The following is a 13,484-nucleotide window of genomic DNA, read 5'->3' as shown; positions in this document are numbered from 1 at the left end:
AAACTCATATCTCATATTTATATGAAATGCAACTTCTCTCTTTCTCTTTCTGTTGCATTATTATTAAAGCAAAGTAGAAACATTTGTCAGACTCAGAGCAGCTGAGTGACAGAGTGTCAGTGCTGGATGTGAGGATGAGGTACACTTTGATCTGTGTGCTGGGATTATTCTGTAAGTACATGACTGACTTTCTCTGTTTGCATGTCACAGATTAAAGAACATGTTCCTGAATAGTCAGAATTACAGAGTATCACTGGTTGAACCAGTTTCTCTGAGAGCTTGAACAGAGCACGCTTATGGCTTTTAACTACAGGGTTGTTTTATAGGCCAGATGTTGGTTGGTGACTTGGCTCAGTTTAGATTGAAGGACTGTGTTCAATTTACTGCTGGATGATTGTTTTTGCATAACGTAAATATAAATTGTTTAAGATATTGTTATGTATGTGGGTTTTGAATTTCATGATTTACCTATTTTATTTTACATATTTCATTTTAAAGAAATTTTCTCTTAACTGTTTTAATTTATCAAACAATAGTTACCGCTGCTGAAACTCTATTTGCTTTTGTTTTTTGTTTTTTGTTTTTTTGTTTTTTGTCTGTGATTTTGACTTTCTGTCAGTTTGATTATGTCTGATGAAGTTTCAATCTTTATTTTAGTGCTGAATACACTCTTCTACGGACACTCTGAAGGTGACCAATACTTTTTATTTATATATTATACTGAAATATTTATCACTTATTTGTCATCCACTGTATTACTCTTAAGGCCCAAACGCACTGAAAGCGTGTGATGCGTCTTGAAGTACACTTATTGGTTTTAATGGCCAAACACGCACCAAAAGCGTTATTAGGCGCATCAAACTGTCTTGACGCTCAAACTCAGAGAGAGAGAGAGAGAGAAGGAGGAGGAGGAGGAGGAGACACAGAGGGAGAGAGAGAGGTAGTGAAGTCAGGTCAGGTCTATGTTTTTGTATAGCCCAATATCATAAATAAGAAATCTGCCTCAGGAGGCTTTACAATCTGTACAGCAATACAACATCCTTTAGCCTTAGACCCTCAATTCGAATAAGGAAAAACTCCCCTAAAACCCTTTAAAAGGGAAAAAAATGGAAGAAACCTCAGAAAGAGCAATAGAGGAGGACGGACAGACATGCAACAGACTATGCGTGTACAAAATAGACAAAGAAGGAAGGAAGTAAACAAAAGCAGGCATCTCATTTCTAGCTGCTGACTGTATTTTGTCGTCTGAAGTGATGACTGTCACTAGCAGATTTCATGTAGCTCTGTGAGTGGGTTGAAAGCTTTGTCTTCAGCTGACTTTTTAATGTTTTTATGATTTGTTTTAAAACTAGAAGCCTGTAAAACAGTGTTAAATATGCAATATGCAATATGATGGTTACATACTGGATATCATGCTAAAATATTGAGGCTAAAGCTGCAAGTACCAGACAAAAAGTCAGCATCCTCACCAGTTGATGATCCATGTAGAAGAAATGGAAGTGGAAGTCACATTGTTTGTTCAGAGTAAAACTGGTTAGCTCTCATATCACAATACTGTATTATAAATTAAAATGTTACTAAAATGTTATTTGTTGTAACATAACTCTGGGATGGTATGACAGCTTTTCTGCTGTGTTATCACCAGACTTGTATATAGTGAGGAATTGCCTTTGCTTCTTTCCTAAGACAAAATAAATATATTGTGCTGATTTATCATTTCCTTTTGTGGCCAGATAACATTCTGATGTCTTTAGCATCTTTAGCATCTTTGATCTAAGGCTCGAAATACTTCTTTGAGCAACTCCTGATCATTTTGTTTATTCAGATTTGTGATTTTGGGGAGCTTTGGGAGCACATAGAGGTCAAAAACTTAGGTTTTCCAGGTAAACTGCATTTAATGGGGGTCACTAATGTTCTGTCGAACAAATTCCGCTATACATGCATTTGCTGGTGTTTTATATGTACATGTATAATGGATTTGCAAAATTCTTAATATTATTCTCATTATCTTATTTTCTCTCTCTCTACTGCCTAATTAGAGATCATAATGAAGCAGCCTATCCTGACTGTAAATTCCACCTGGCATGCTTTGAATGAATCCTGTACAGTTGTGCTGGAGTGCAGTGCAACCTCTGACAGAAAGGTCTCCTACAACTGGACCATGATGAACCAAACCAGTAGCGGCTCCCGGCTGCAGTACAATATCCAGCCAGAGGATGGAAACATCAATTTCACCTGCACGATTTTCAATTCTGTCAGTGTTTCTGTTTGAATATGTGATGTAGACTCAGATTAACCACCATAATAACGGTCAAGCCAACCATGACAAAGGTCAGTAGGTAGACAGCAACAGTCTGCTGTTGGAGGTTTATTTCAACAACTCAAGATTTTGGGGGGAGAAGCAGAAATTCAGACCATAGATGGATGTGTTGAGTTCAAATGTTGATTGACTTTGAACTTAGTTGGTTTATTCATACTGTAAATGTCAAATAATAGAAATGATGTAATTATACTGTTTCTGAATAATGAGACTGATAGAATACAGAATTTGTTTGCTGTAACTGAAAAATGGATATTCAACATTTTACTCATTGATGGGTTAAGATGAGTTTTTTCATTTGCTTTCTTGTTTTTTAGCTATAATATCATTACAACTGCTGTTGCTCTTTGGAGTGATAAGAAGGCAACACATTTGTAATTCAGGACTTCTTCATAAAATGACCAGACAGACACAAATCTATCACCAAAGTTCTGACCAAAGTTTATATCAAATTCAATATGCAGGCTATTAAACACACACACACATATGGGTGATTCTTCAATTAAGGGAGTTTTTCTGTCCCCAGGGTAGATTTTTTTTAGAAAAAACAATTATTGTATTTCTTAAAGTTAGGTTGTAGTAGCAATTAAAAAAATAACTGTGTCTCAATGATGACATTTTAATACTTTTTCAGTGTGTTGAAAATTCAAATGTGCAAGAATTTCACTGCTTTGGGCTTGTCCCCAGCCCAGACGTTTTGACATCCCCTCTATAATAAAGCAATACAAAGTGCTAAATTCATTAAAACTTTTCTTTGCGTTTACATACAGGATGTACTGTTTACGCCTACACAGTAGAATTATACATGTGTATTTATGTATTTACACACACAACACCTATCTCATCACAATGCAGGCACTGTTGATGCAAGAGCAGTGGGCATATACTGCATAACATGCACAAATAAACACAATAAAATGTTAAGCATGTTCATGACGTGATATGACTTAAGTCAATGATTTTTTGGTTCATGCATGTGCAGTAAATACTTATTGTTTATACCTTTTTTATTTGTAACATTTTCTAGGCACAAACCTTTGCACAAGACAGAAAGCTGATGTATTTCTGCAGTGGCCAGGAAGTGTACACGTGTCAACGTTTATCAAACCAGTTGAAGTTCTCTGTGGTTTGCATACAAGGGAAGGAAACACAGGCAGGGTGAATTCTAAAGAAGTTGGAGAAAGTCTCATCTCATCTTTCATTTACCCGAAATGTAACTTCTCTCTTTGTCTTTCTGTTGCATTATTATTAAAGTAAAGTAGAAACATTTGTCAGACTCAGAGCAGCTGAGTGACAGAGTGTCAGTGCTGGATGTGAGGATGAGGTACACTTTGATCTGTGTGCTGGGATTATTCTGTAAGTACATTACTGACTTTCTCTGTTTGCATGTCACAGATTAAAGAACATGTTCCTGAATAGTCAGAATTACAGAGTATCACTGGTTGAACCAGTTTCTCTGAGAGCTTGAACAGAGCACGCTTATGGTTTTTAACTACAGGGTTGTTTTATAGGCCAGATGTTGTTTGGTGACTTGGCTCAGTTTAGATTGGAGGACTATATTAAATTTACTGCCAGATGATTGTTTTTTGCATAAATACTATACTGCACAAGGCTTGTAAATTGTTTAGGGTATTATGTATATGAGTTTTGAATTTCATGATTTTCTTATTTTATTTAACATATTTCATTTCAAGAGTTTTTTTTCCTTTTATCTGTTTCCTCCCTATTTACTAACTTACAGTATATTGTCACAGAAATGTGTTTATCTATTAAACAATAGTTACCAATGCTGCAACTCCATCTGTTTTTTGTTTGTTTGTTTTGTTTTGTTTGTTTTTTGTGTGTGTGATTTTGACTTTCTTCAATGTCATTATGTCTGATGAAGTTTCAATCTTTATTTTAGTGCCGGATACACTCTTCTACGGACACTTTGAAGGTGACCAGATATTTTTGTTTATGTATTATACATACATGTTTATCTCTTATTTATCACCCACTGTATTATATTGCTTTGTTACTTGTTTAGTGGGCATGTCATTTATTATTACAGTAAGTGTGACTACAATTTGCTCTTAATCCATCTTAATCTTGAATCCTCATGGCACGCTTTAAAACTATTATATTTAGAAGTGACATCATATCATTAAGCTTAATTAAGACAAGAGTGAAAATGCTTCTTGATGCTCAGTTTTATTTATAACATCTAAAGGCTGTCTGCTTATTACAGTATTTGTTTTAAAAATCAATATACAGATTTTAAATTGGTGGGATATTTAGATTTTTTATTGAACAGACCTCAAAGACTGAGAGTCAGTTTTGTCATTTGAGTATATTTGCTCCACTATTGTTGAGTTTGCTGTTGCTGTAAAGTTACTGAGTACCCTTCTACTACTTTATAATCCCAGCCGCTAAAGCAGAGCAGTAAGGGGCCCAACGCAGTCCAGTAACATGAACATGAACAGGTTGATACCATGGTCTAACCTCTCAGGGGTCACAGGTCAAACACCAGACACCCTGCCGTACAAATGATTAAAAGCTAAATTTAATTTTGCATTCAAGCCTATCACACTTACAGTATATCAGGATATTGTAAGCTAACTTTTGTTAAGTGCTAGAACTTATTTTAAGAAATTGTCTTGTACTGTGATGTTTCCTATCAGGTACTATGGCAGCAGACCCATCAATTATTCATTACCGCCTGAAAAACAGCTCAGTATGTCTTCATGTTAAAAAACCACCTCCATATCAAAATGGTCAGTGGATATTTGCTGGAAAAGCTATTACTTCTGGTAACTCCATCAACCCCGACTACGCAGAAAAAGTGGATTATGAACCTAAGAAACTAACCTTGTGTGTGCGTGATCTGAATGAGACAAACAGTGGCACCTATCAAGTCTCATTCTATGACTCTGACTATACTGTTATCACTGAGCCTCACAGAGTCGTTGTTCAAGGTAAGTTCTACGTAGTACTTACTGGATCTGCTTTATACATTCATACATTTCTGAATGCAGTAGATTCTCACACATTTCATGTAAATAAGCATAAAATAATCTCATTATCTTGACACCGTGAAAATGCAAAAATTGTTTTTTTTCTCATTGCAACTTGTTATTAATTTTCTTGTATCTCACATATTAAATGTAAGACATGCTAAGTATACTCAATATATTGTGGTGTTTTTTCTTACTGGCAGCCAATGGAGGGTGCCATTAAATCATCTAATGACCAGTTTATTTATCTGCTGGCTGGGTGTTGCAGATGCTGTTCCCAGACCTGTGATCAGGATGTCAGTGCTGCACTCCAACCTGTCTGCTAGACTCTGCACCATCACAGTCAACTGCTCCATCTGGGAAGACTGGTTGTGGTCTGTCTGTGATGAGAACGGTTGCAGAACATCTCAGAGATCACTCAGCAGGGTCAACATATCCATCTCCATTGACAACAGAACTGTTGTCTGCAGTGGCAACAACCATGTCAGCACGAACAATGTTTCTGAAAGCATAGAGGCAACGTGTAAGTATGACATGGTTGTTCTTGGTAGTCTGTTTTGCTCATTTGTCGCTCATTAATTGACTGTACAGAGATTCATCTAAGTTTAATTCCAGAAAATATGGTTCTTTTATTTTTCACATTGTAACTTTTACATAACCTTGTCAATTTAATAAATCAGTTTTAAGCCATCAATAAAATTGATGGTTTCTTTTTGGTTGGAAACCTTTCTGTTAAAAATGTTTTTCTGTCTTTTCAGGCTTCAGTAAATCTAATCCTGAACTCAAAGAAGCATCACAACCACTCCTTGTAAGGGTGATAGTTATTGCAGTGTTTATAATCCTCTGTACATTTATTATCTTCATGGCTAAGAAGTGCTGTTCAACAGAAAATAATCACTATCAGGCAAGCTGCATTTACCAAAAAATATTTAAATTGATCTTTTTGATGGAACTTTGGGGATGTAAATATGGAAGGATTTGATGACGATTATTTGGTTACAGGGTGATGTGTTTCTAGAGATGTTTCAAGAGACAAGGATGTGAAATTGAGTTTTACTTTAATGCTAGGAGGTGTCTTGTCAGAGTATGATAAAGGTTGTTAAAAGACTAAAACATATTTTGCTGGATTATTTACAGACACAGACATCTAACGCACAGTTGATGCAAATCCAGCCAGTGGAGATGCAGCCACAAGAGTTTCTACCTAGGCCCAGGGTCGCCACCTCTTCAATTCAAGCTGATGTCACTTATGAAAATGAAGATGAGCCACATGTGCCAGCAAGACCAGCAACCAAACCATCAGTCTAGGGGAGGAATTGGGGTCCAGGCAAAGTCAGGAGGTAGATACTGTTTACAGCCTTTTACAAGCACCAACTGTGACGGCCTCTCTGGGCAAGAGTGACAACGGTGAAAATACGAAAGGATACAAGAAGATACGAGAGGCAACGGCTTCACAGTCTGTCACTCTGGATGAGGCAGAGCACACCAGACAGATTGACACAGTGTACAGTGTATTGCAAAAACCAAAAAGTCTGAAGTCACAACACCATCAACAGGACAAACAAGATGTGGAGAAGCCAAAGATTCAAGAAGTTTATTATCATGTGCATGTTACCGGCGCCAGACCTAGGGGAAATCTGGACCGGCAGCAAAGGTTACACAGGCAAGGGTGCACTGTGTAGCCGATAAAAACATGGTCTGTGGACTGTGGATTAATAAGGGAGAGAGCCAAAGTTAGCGTCTTGCTCTAGCCGATGCTCATTTAATATTGACACAACAGTATAAAACTGTACATATTTCTCAGTTACGTCAGTTTCCTGAAACCTACAGCTTCAAAGTTCATATTTCACATTCACACCAAAACATGTTACAGAAATAAAATAAATGTTGGAACCAAATTCACAATATAAAATTTGTCTAAAGAAAAATAACTTCACATGAATTCAAAATATGACTTACATTTCTAAATAAATAAGAATAGGCTTAACTACAATATAATGTAATATATGTATAAAATATAATCTAAGAAATATATATATGTATAAAATATAATATACAGCACAAAAATTATATTACCCAAAACACACATTTACTTTACTGACATTACTACATTCACTCCTATTTTAACACATACACCACAGTTACACTCATCCTACACTGATATAACGTACACAAAACCTTTCTGCAACATTAGCGTAACACTCCTTTGCACTTGCACTTAACCTCTTAACAAAATGGCGCGACTCTGCCTTGTTAACGAGCGACCGGAAGTGAAACTGGTTTGAATATAGCATCTCTATTTACCATTAACTCGCGACTGACTGGCTTATACTCTAAAATAATCTTTTAAACACATTTTCATATGTTACCACATGCAAAGGTCTGTAACTTTCACTGACAAAATAGTAGAAAACCGAAATTCACGGAGGTAACTATTATCAATGGCGGCGCCCACGAAACATACAGCAACAAAAATACGTTTCAAATACATCTCTAAACCATGTCACAACTTCACAGAACGATTTCCAATGCATTTACATTAGCTAGTAAACAAAGCTAATCATAGAAAAGCAAGTTTGAACATACCTGTAGATTAATAAGGGAGAGAGCCAAAGTTAGCGTCTTGCTCTAGCCGATGCTCATTTAATATTGAGCTGCGCATGAGCAGAGCAGATACGAGTGACCTCCCTCAGGTATCCACAGTGGCATTAGAGCACTGCCTACTGACATCTTTGAGTATTGACCTGATGTCAAAACTGTATAAACAGAGTTAGATTAGTTCAAATAATTAACAAAAAATTAGGGGGTGTCTGTTTACGTAAAAACTTAACATGTGGCATTTCCAACCCATTACATGCACAGTAAACGCAGGCAGTTACACCATACAATGAAATTCTTGCTTTGCTAGTCCACCCTTCATGAAAAAAGTTAAATTAAGTTAAAATTTTAAATCACAAGTATTTAAGTTACATATAAGTTACAGTATTGCACAGCGCAATATTATGCAAAAAAAAGAGATCCTGACTTGACCGAGCAACAGGTCATAAAAGTATACTACATTATTGCAAATATTGCAAATAGTGTAGAAAATTGTCATAAAGTGCACTATGTAAAGACATGAACACAACAGCTGAAAGAAGAATGTTATAAAGTATTCTATGAAAACCAGAATGGAGGTATGGACATTTATGCAGTATTTACACTGGCGCATGCATCACTACATGCATTTGTTTTATACTTTAAAAAAATTTTTTTTTTGGTATTTTGGTATCTGTTTTCTTTAAAGTGTGTCTAAACATTATTGAGTTCTGTTTAAGAAGATAAACCTTTGTTGGAGCTCAATGTTTATATGTTTATATTTTCTGTAAAAAAAAATCTGGGAATTATCAGTATTCTTATTCTTTTTTTAAAGTAAATCTAACAAAAATCAATAATAAATTGTCCTCTTCACTTTCACACACACTTTCTCACTTATAAATGCTTGCTATCATATTATTAAAGAGCCAAACATCAAATAATAAATATCAATATATAATGAAAATCTGAACATCAATTAACAATTACGAATTGCAATTAATGAAAAGCCAACTATTATGAATAGAAAGATCAAACAATGAAGAGTCTCTCGTTAAATAATGAATACAGAGGTAGAATACTGTAGTCATAAAAACATCTTTTTATTTGAAGGTCTGTGTCTAGCTTTCACCATTAAATGTCACAATTTCATTATTTGATGTTGGCATTAATTATTTATTGCTGCCACATTATTTGATGTGATGATTTGTTATGTGATGTGTGCTGTATATCCGGCCTGTCCTCTCTAGGAAAAAAACCCTCTCTAGAATTTGAAGGAGTCAAAAAGGCCTTAGAGGAAAACAAGACAAAAAGGCAAAAGGACTGTCAAAAGGACCAGCTCTCTCGAAGCCGTCGTGGCCTTCACCTCTATATCAATACATCTCTGGCTTCTTACATTTCAGTATCCATATATGGTCATTCGCCAAAACATCAACAAGCTATTGGCTAACATTTACTTGCATTGCACGATACAATGATACTTCTTTGTTTGTCAATCACAACACAATGCATAGAACTCTAGAATGTGAGATACTTCTACATTTTCAACCCCTTAACTGCTGAGGTTAAGCATATACGGGTGGTGCAGGAAACCACAGCTTTTTCGTGGGCCTCAGGTTCTCTACCAGTTTGTCTATTTCCAAGATGATGGTTTGCACCTTGCATTAAAGTTCAGCACAGACTGTGCAAGTTCAGCACAAACAGTATAAGACATGTTTCCATGTATTAATTTATAACCAATTATATTTAAATCATTTTAGATCATTTTGTTAGAGGTAGGTCTGAGTGGAGTTTGTCTAGGCCACTTACAGTGGAGCTTTTACAAGTTAAAGCCGAATGTATCTTGTCAGCCAGATGACGTATTTCACACCTGGTTGACAGCAGATAGCAGACTGAGGTGATAGGAAGTGTTCAAGATGTAAAACACAGTGAGAACTTTAATGTCAGATTTTCTCACGCTCACCCCTCTGACTTTCTGTTGTATGATGTTTCAGATTAAGAAATACATATTGACGGTCCACTTCCTCATGTCACCACCAGTCTTAGTTGTATTCAAAGACAGTCAGTTAAAAAAACATTCTGTAATTGCTATATTATGTTCATATGCATTGCACTTGACTCAATTTCTGCTTCCCCCGAAAATATTTACAATTGTTTTAGTTTCTGCCACCTAAAAATCTGATTGCACATCCTCCACAGTATCAGACATCTCTTATTTCTGCTTATTGGTGTAAATGTGATGACAGCAGTTTAATTCAAAGCATCATGTATGTGTTGCTATCAAAGCAACACGTGATGTGTAAAGAGGAACTGGTGAGCTGGTTTATTTTTGTCATGCTGATAAGCAGAGGCTTGGTTTGTTTCCACAGACTTTAGTTGCTAAGTAAACTTCAAGTTTGCATTCCATAGTCCACCCAAAGTCTAGGAAATGAAAAATGAGTACAGGTTAGGGATGCACGATATTATCGGCACGTCATCCATATCGGCTGATAAAAGCTCTAAAATGAAATATTGGCATCGGCCATTTCTGCTGATTATGAGAGGCCGATTTGTTGCCTTCTCCTCCATCGCCTAACTGTGCTTCCCTTCACAGACTGTTTCTCCCTGACTGTCCAAGTGTTTCCTCTGCAAGCTCCATTTCACTCAGCTGCCCGTCAGACCAGCTGCTTCTTCCCACTTTAACCTGAATAACAAACCGGAGCTCGGTATGTTCTGCTGCACAGGTAGGAAACACCTCGGCTGACAGGATGTACCACCCTGTTTGGGGGGGGGGGGGCGGGATCTTTTTGATTTATAACAGCAGTTGGCAACCAGCGTATTAGGTGCATTACTGCCATCTTCTGCTCCGGAGTGTGGACCAGAGATTAAATCCCACATATTAATCCTGTCTGTCTAATAAACTCAAAGAAAACTCTACTGCTCCACCCACTTGGCTGGTTCATTAAAGTTTTAACGCTGAGCTCCTGAACTCCAGTCTTCCTAAGTTCTACCTTCATATATTGTCTTTCTTGATCATACTTAGTACAATCTACGCTTGCATGCATAATAGTCTCCTCAGCCAGCTGGAAAAAAATATGTGCATATATCGGTATCGGCATCAGCAATCGGCTACAATGAGTTGGAAATATCAGCAAAAAATCCAATATTGTGCATCCCTAGTACAGGTAAATGACGGAAAACTTAAGCAACCATTACAACTTAACACCAGAGGTTTGTAACATGGCTGTTTTACCAAATCAAAGTTTTGACCACAGTTTATATCAAATTCAATATGCAGACTATTAAACACACACACATATACAGGATGTACTGTTTATGCCCATACAGTAGAATTACACATGTGTATTTATATATATACACACAACACCTACATCATCACAATGCAGGCACTGTTGATGCAAGAGAAGTGGGCATATACTGCATAACATGCACAAATAAACACACAATGTTTGGCATGATTATAATGTGATATGACTAAAGTCAATGTGGTTATGGTCCATGGATGTGCAATAATTACTTATAGTTAATGCCTTTTTTAAATTACATATTCCAGACACAAACATTTTGCACAAGAGACAAGCTAATTTATTTCTGCAGTGGCCAGGAAGTGTACATGTGTCAACGTTTGTTGCGGTCAACTGAAGTTGTCTGAGCTTTGTGTAAAAGGGAAGGAAGCAGAGGCAGACTAAACTCAAAAACTCAAAGCAAAGTCTCAGACTCAGAGCAGCTGAGAGACACAGAGTGTCAGTGCTGGATGTGAGGATGAGGTACACTTTGATCTGTGTGCTGGGATTATTCTGTAAGTACATGACTGACTTTCTCTGTTTGCATGTCACAGATTAAAGAACATGTTCCTGAATAGTCAGAATTACAGAGTATCACTGGTTGAACCAGTTTCTCTGAGAGCTTGAACAGAGCACGCTTTTGGTTTTTAACTGCGGGGTTGTTTTATAGGCCAGATGTTGGTTGGTGACTTGGCTCAGTTTAGATTGAGGGACTGTTTTTTGAAGCAATTATTTTTGCATAAACACTGTATGGCACAATGCATGTAAATTGTTTAAGGTATTGTTATGTATGTGGGTTTTGAATTTCATGATTTTCTTATTTTATTTTACATGTTTCTGTCACATCTTGCCTGGACTTAAGGTGGTTTTTTTGGTCTTATGTTGTGTTCTGTGGGGTCTCCTGGTTTTGCACGTTTGTTTAGTCCCTCGGTTCATCACTGCATCATTGGTTTGTTGGGTTGTGTGCTTGGGTTTGTGTTTGGTTTTGGATGGGTTGGTGTAGATGGCGTTGGGTTTGTTTTCTGGGTTTTTGTTCTGTTTCCCTTCTGTGTTCATGTACTCCTCCACACCTGCCCTGCATTTGGACTCATTAGCCCTGCCCTGCTGTCTTCCCCACACCTGCCCTGTGTTAGCCTCGTCAGCCCTGCCCCACTCCCTGTGTGTCCTCAGCCAATCAGCTCCCTGTATGTTCATTCCCCTCTCGAGTTCTCCACCCATCTCCCCACCTGCACCTCATCTCCTTGTTAGTTCAGTTTCTTTAAGTTCTGGTTTTCTGTTCAGTCTTTGTTGGATCGTTTTGTGTTGTTCCTTCTGCTAGTTCTGTTCAGCCCTGTTTACCTGTCCGTGACCATCCACTATTAAAAGAGTTTGTTCATCATATCTGCATTCCGGTCTCTGCGTTTGGGTCCACTCCTGCATCTCCTGAGCCCTGACACTTTGAGCACTGTGAGCATTACAATACTGTTATTCTTTTACTATCAGTGGAGACATTAACCCTGACAACCCTTCAGTACATTATTATTGTAAATTATGACATTACTGGCAAATATTTTTAACTAATCTTCTCTCCATTTATAGGAAAATCATCTCCTGCAGCAACTGATGAAGCTGTTTATTCTGAAGTTAAACCAGGAACAGCTCTTGGTAATAATTCTGCCATGTTATATGCAGACTGTAATGATTAATTCTACTGATCATTAAATGGATTATATGTCATAATAGCATGTCGAAAGCATATTTTACATCTTGAATAACCCTATATGTCTGTTTTTGTGGTTGTTTTTCAGGTCAGTAAAGACAGCTGTATGGACAAGGCCAAATAAATATGGTTAACAGCATTTTATATAACCATTGTGTGCAACTCTGCTATCCAAATATCAGCGATGCTCAATGTTTTGTACAGATAATTTAATAGCAGATGATATAAAATACTTACATCATGTGGATTTAATACTCTCCTTTTTAGCAGAAAGTACAAGTCTACTGAGGTTTATTCCCATTTAGTATTTATGCACTGTAGTATTTTTATTTTTACAGTTATTTTGTCACTTTATTTTAAAAACTTTGATTGCAGGCTGTTTTAAAAAGCAGCAGGAGGTATCAGTTTGAAATGTTTAAACAACATTACCCAGGTGGTACTGCAGCTTTAAAGTCAGCATATTTTTCAGTGTTAGATGAAAAAGCTCCAGGATGGACGTCAACAATTACTTTTATATACGCAATGAACTGCTATCAACTATTACATGTAACTTTTGCTGTTATTATACTGGAAAGTTTTCCTGTCTATTTACAAATGAATTTACTGGTGCTGAA

At 36.8% G+C, this 13,484-nt stretch overlaps 2 protein-coding genes and 1 long non-coding RNA gene across 5 annotated transcripts in view; all 3 read left to right on the top strand.

Annotated features, from left to right (window-relative positions):
* Positions 1 to 13,484, top strand: part of LOC122974480 — a 345,451-nt gene that overhangs the window by 210,477 nt on the left and 121,490 nt on the right. The window lies entirely within an intron of this gene.
* Positions 2 to 7,344, top strand: LOC122973949. 2 transcript variants are annotated; one of them, XM_044341767.1, is made up of 7 exons: positions 2 to 171; positions 658 to 690; positions 2,040 to 3,676; positions 4,224 to 4,256; positions 4,981 to 5,274; positions 5,582 to 5,836; positions 6,072 to 7,344. In XM_044341767.1, exons 3-7 carry the CDS (start codon positions 3,640 to 3,642, stop codon positions 6,293 to 6,295), a joined length of 843 nt encoding a protein of 280 aa, XP_044197702.1. In that variant the 5' UTR covers positions 2 to 171; positions 658 to 690; positions 2,040 to 3,639; the 3' UTR covers positions 6,296 to 7,344. The 2 variants fall into 2 exon arrangements, with proteins under 2 accessions (XP_044197702.1, XP_044197703.1); XM_044341768.1 differs by lacking the exon at positions 6,072 to 7,344 and having other exon boundaries at positions 5 to 171; positions 5,582 to 6,047.
* LOC122973953 lies at positions 11,581 to 13,117 on the top strand. Of its 2 annotated transcripts, XR_006400177.1 has the most exons (4): positions 11,581 to 11,686; positions 12,490 to 12,617; positions 12,750 to 12,815; positions 12,959 to 13,117. It is a non-coding gene; the product is annotated as an uncharacterized LOC122973953 (long non-coding RNA). The 2 variants fall into 2 exon arrangements; XR_006400176.1 differs by lacking the exon at positions 11,581 to 11,686 and having other exon boundaries at positions 12,442 to 12,617.

This window comes from Thunnus albacares, chromosome 22 (genome assembly GCF_914725855.1).
Source record: "Thunnus albacares chromosome 22, fThuAlb1.1, whole genome shotgun sequence".
Classification (NCBI taxonomy): domain Eukaryota; kingdom Metazoa; phylum Chordata; class Actinopteri; order Scombriformes; family Scombridae; genus Thunnus; species Thunnus albacares.
This window is presented reverse-complemented; position numbering and strand designations above follow the sequence as displayed.

What these genes read in the sequence shown, in the direction of transcription:
- LOC122973949 (XM_044341767.1), top strand. Translation starts at nt 3,640, where the DNA reads ATGAGGTACACTTTGATCTGTGTGCTGGGATTATTCT. An exon ending in CTTCTACGGACACTTTGAAG is followed by an intron (nt 4,257 to 4,980) that starts GTGACCAGATAT and finishes GTTTCCTATCAG; the next exon opens with GTACTATGGCAGCAGACCCA. An exon ending in TCACAGAGTCGTTGTTCAAG is followed by an intron (nt 5,275 to 5,581) that starts GTAAGTTCTACG and finishes TGGGTGTTGCAG; the next exon opens with ATGCTGTTCCCAGACCTGTG.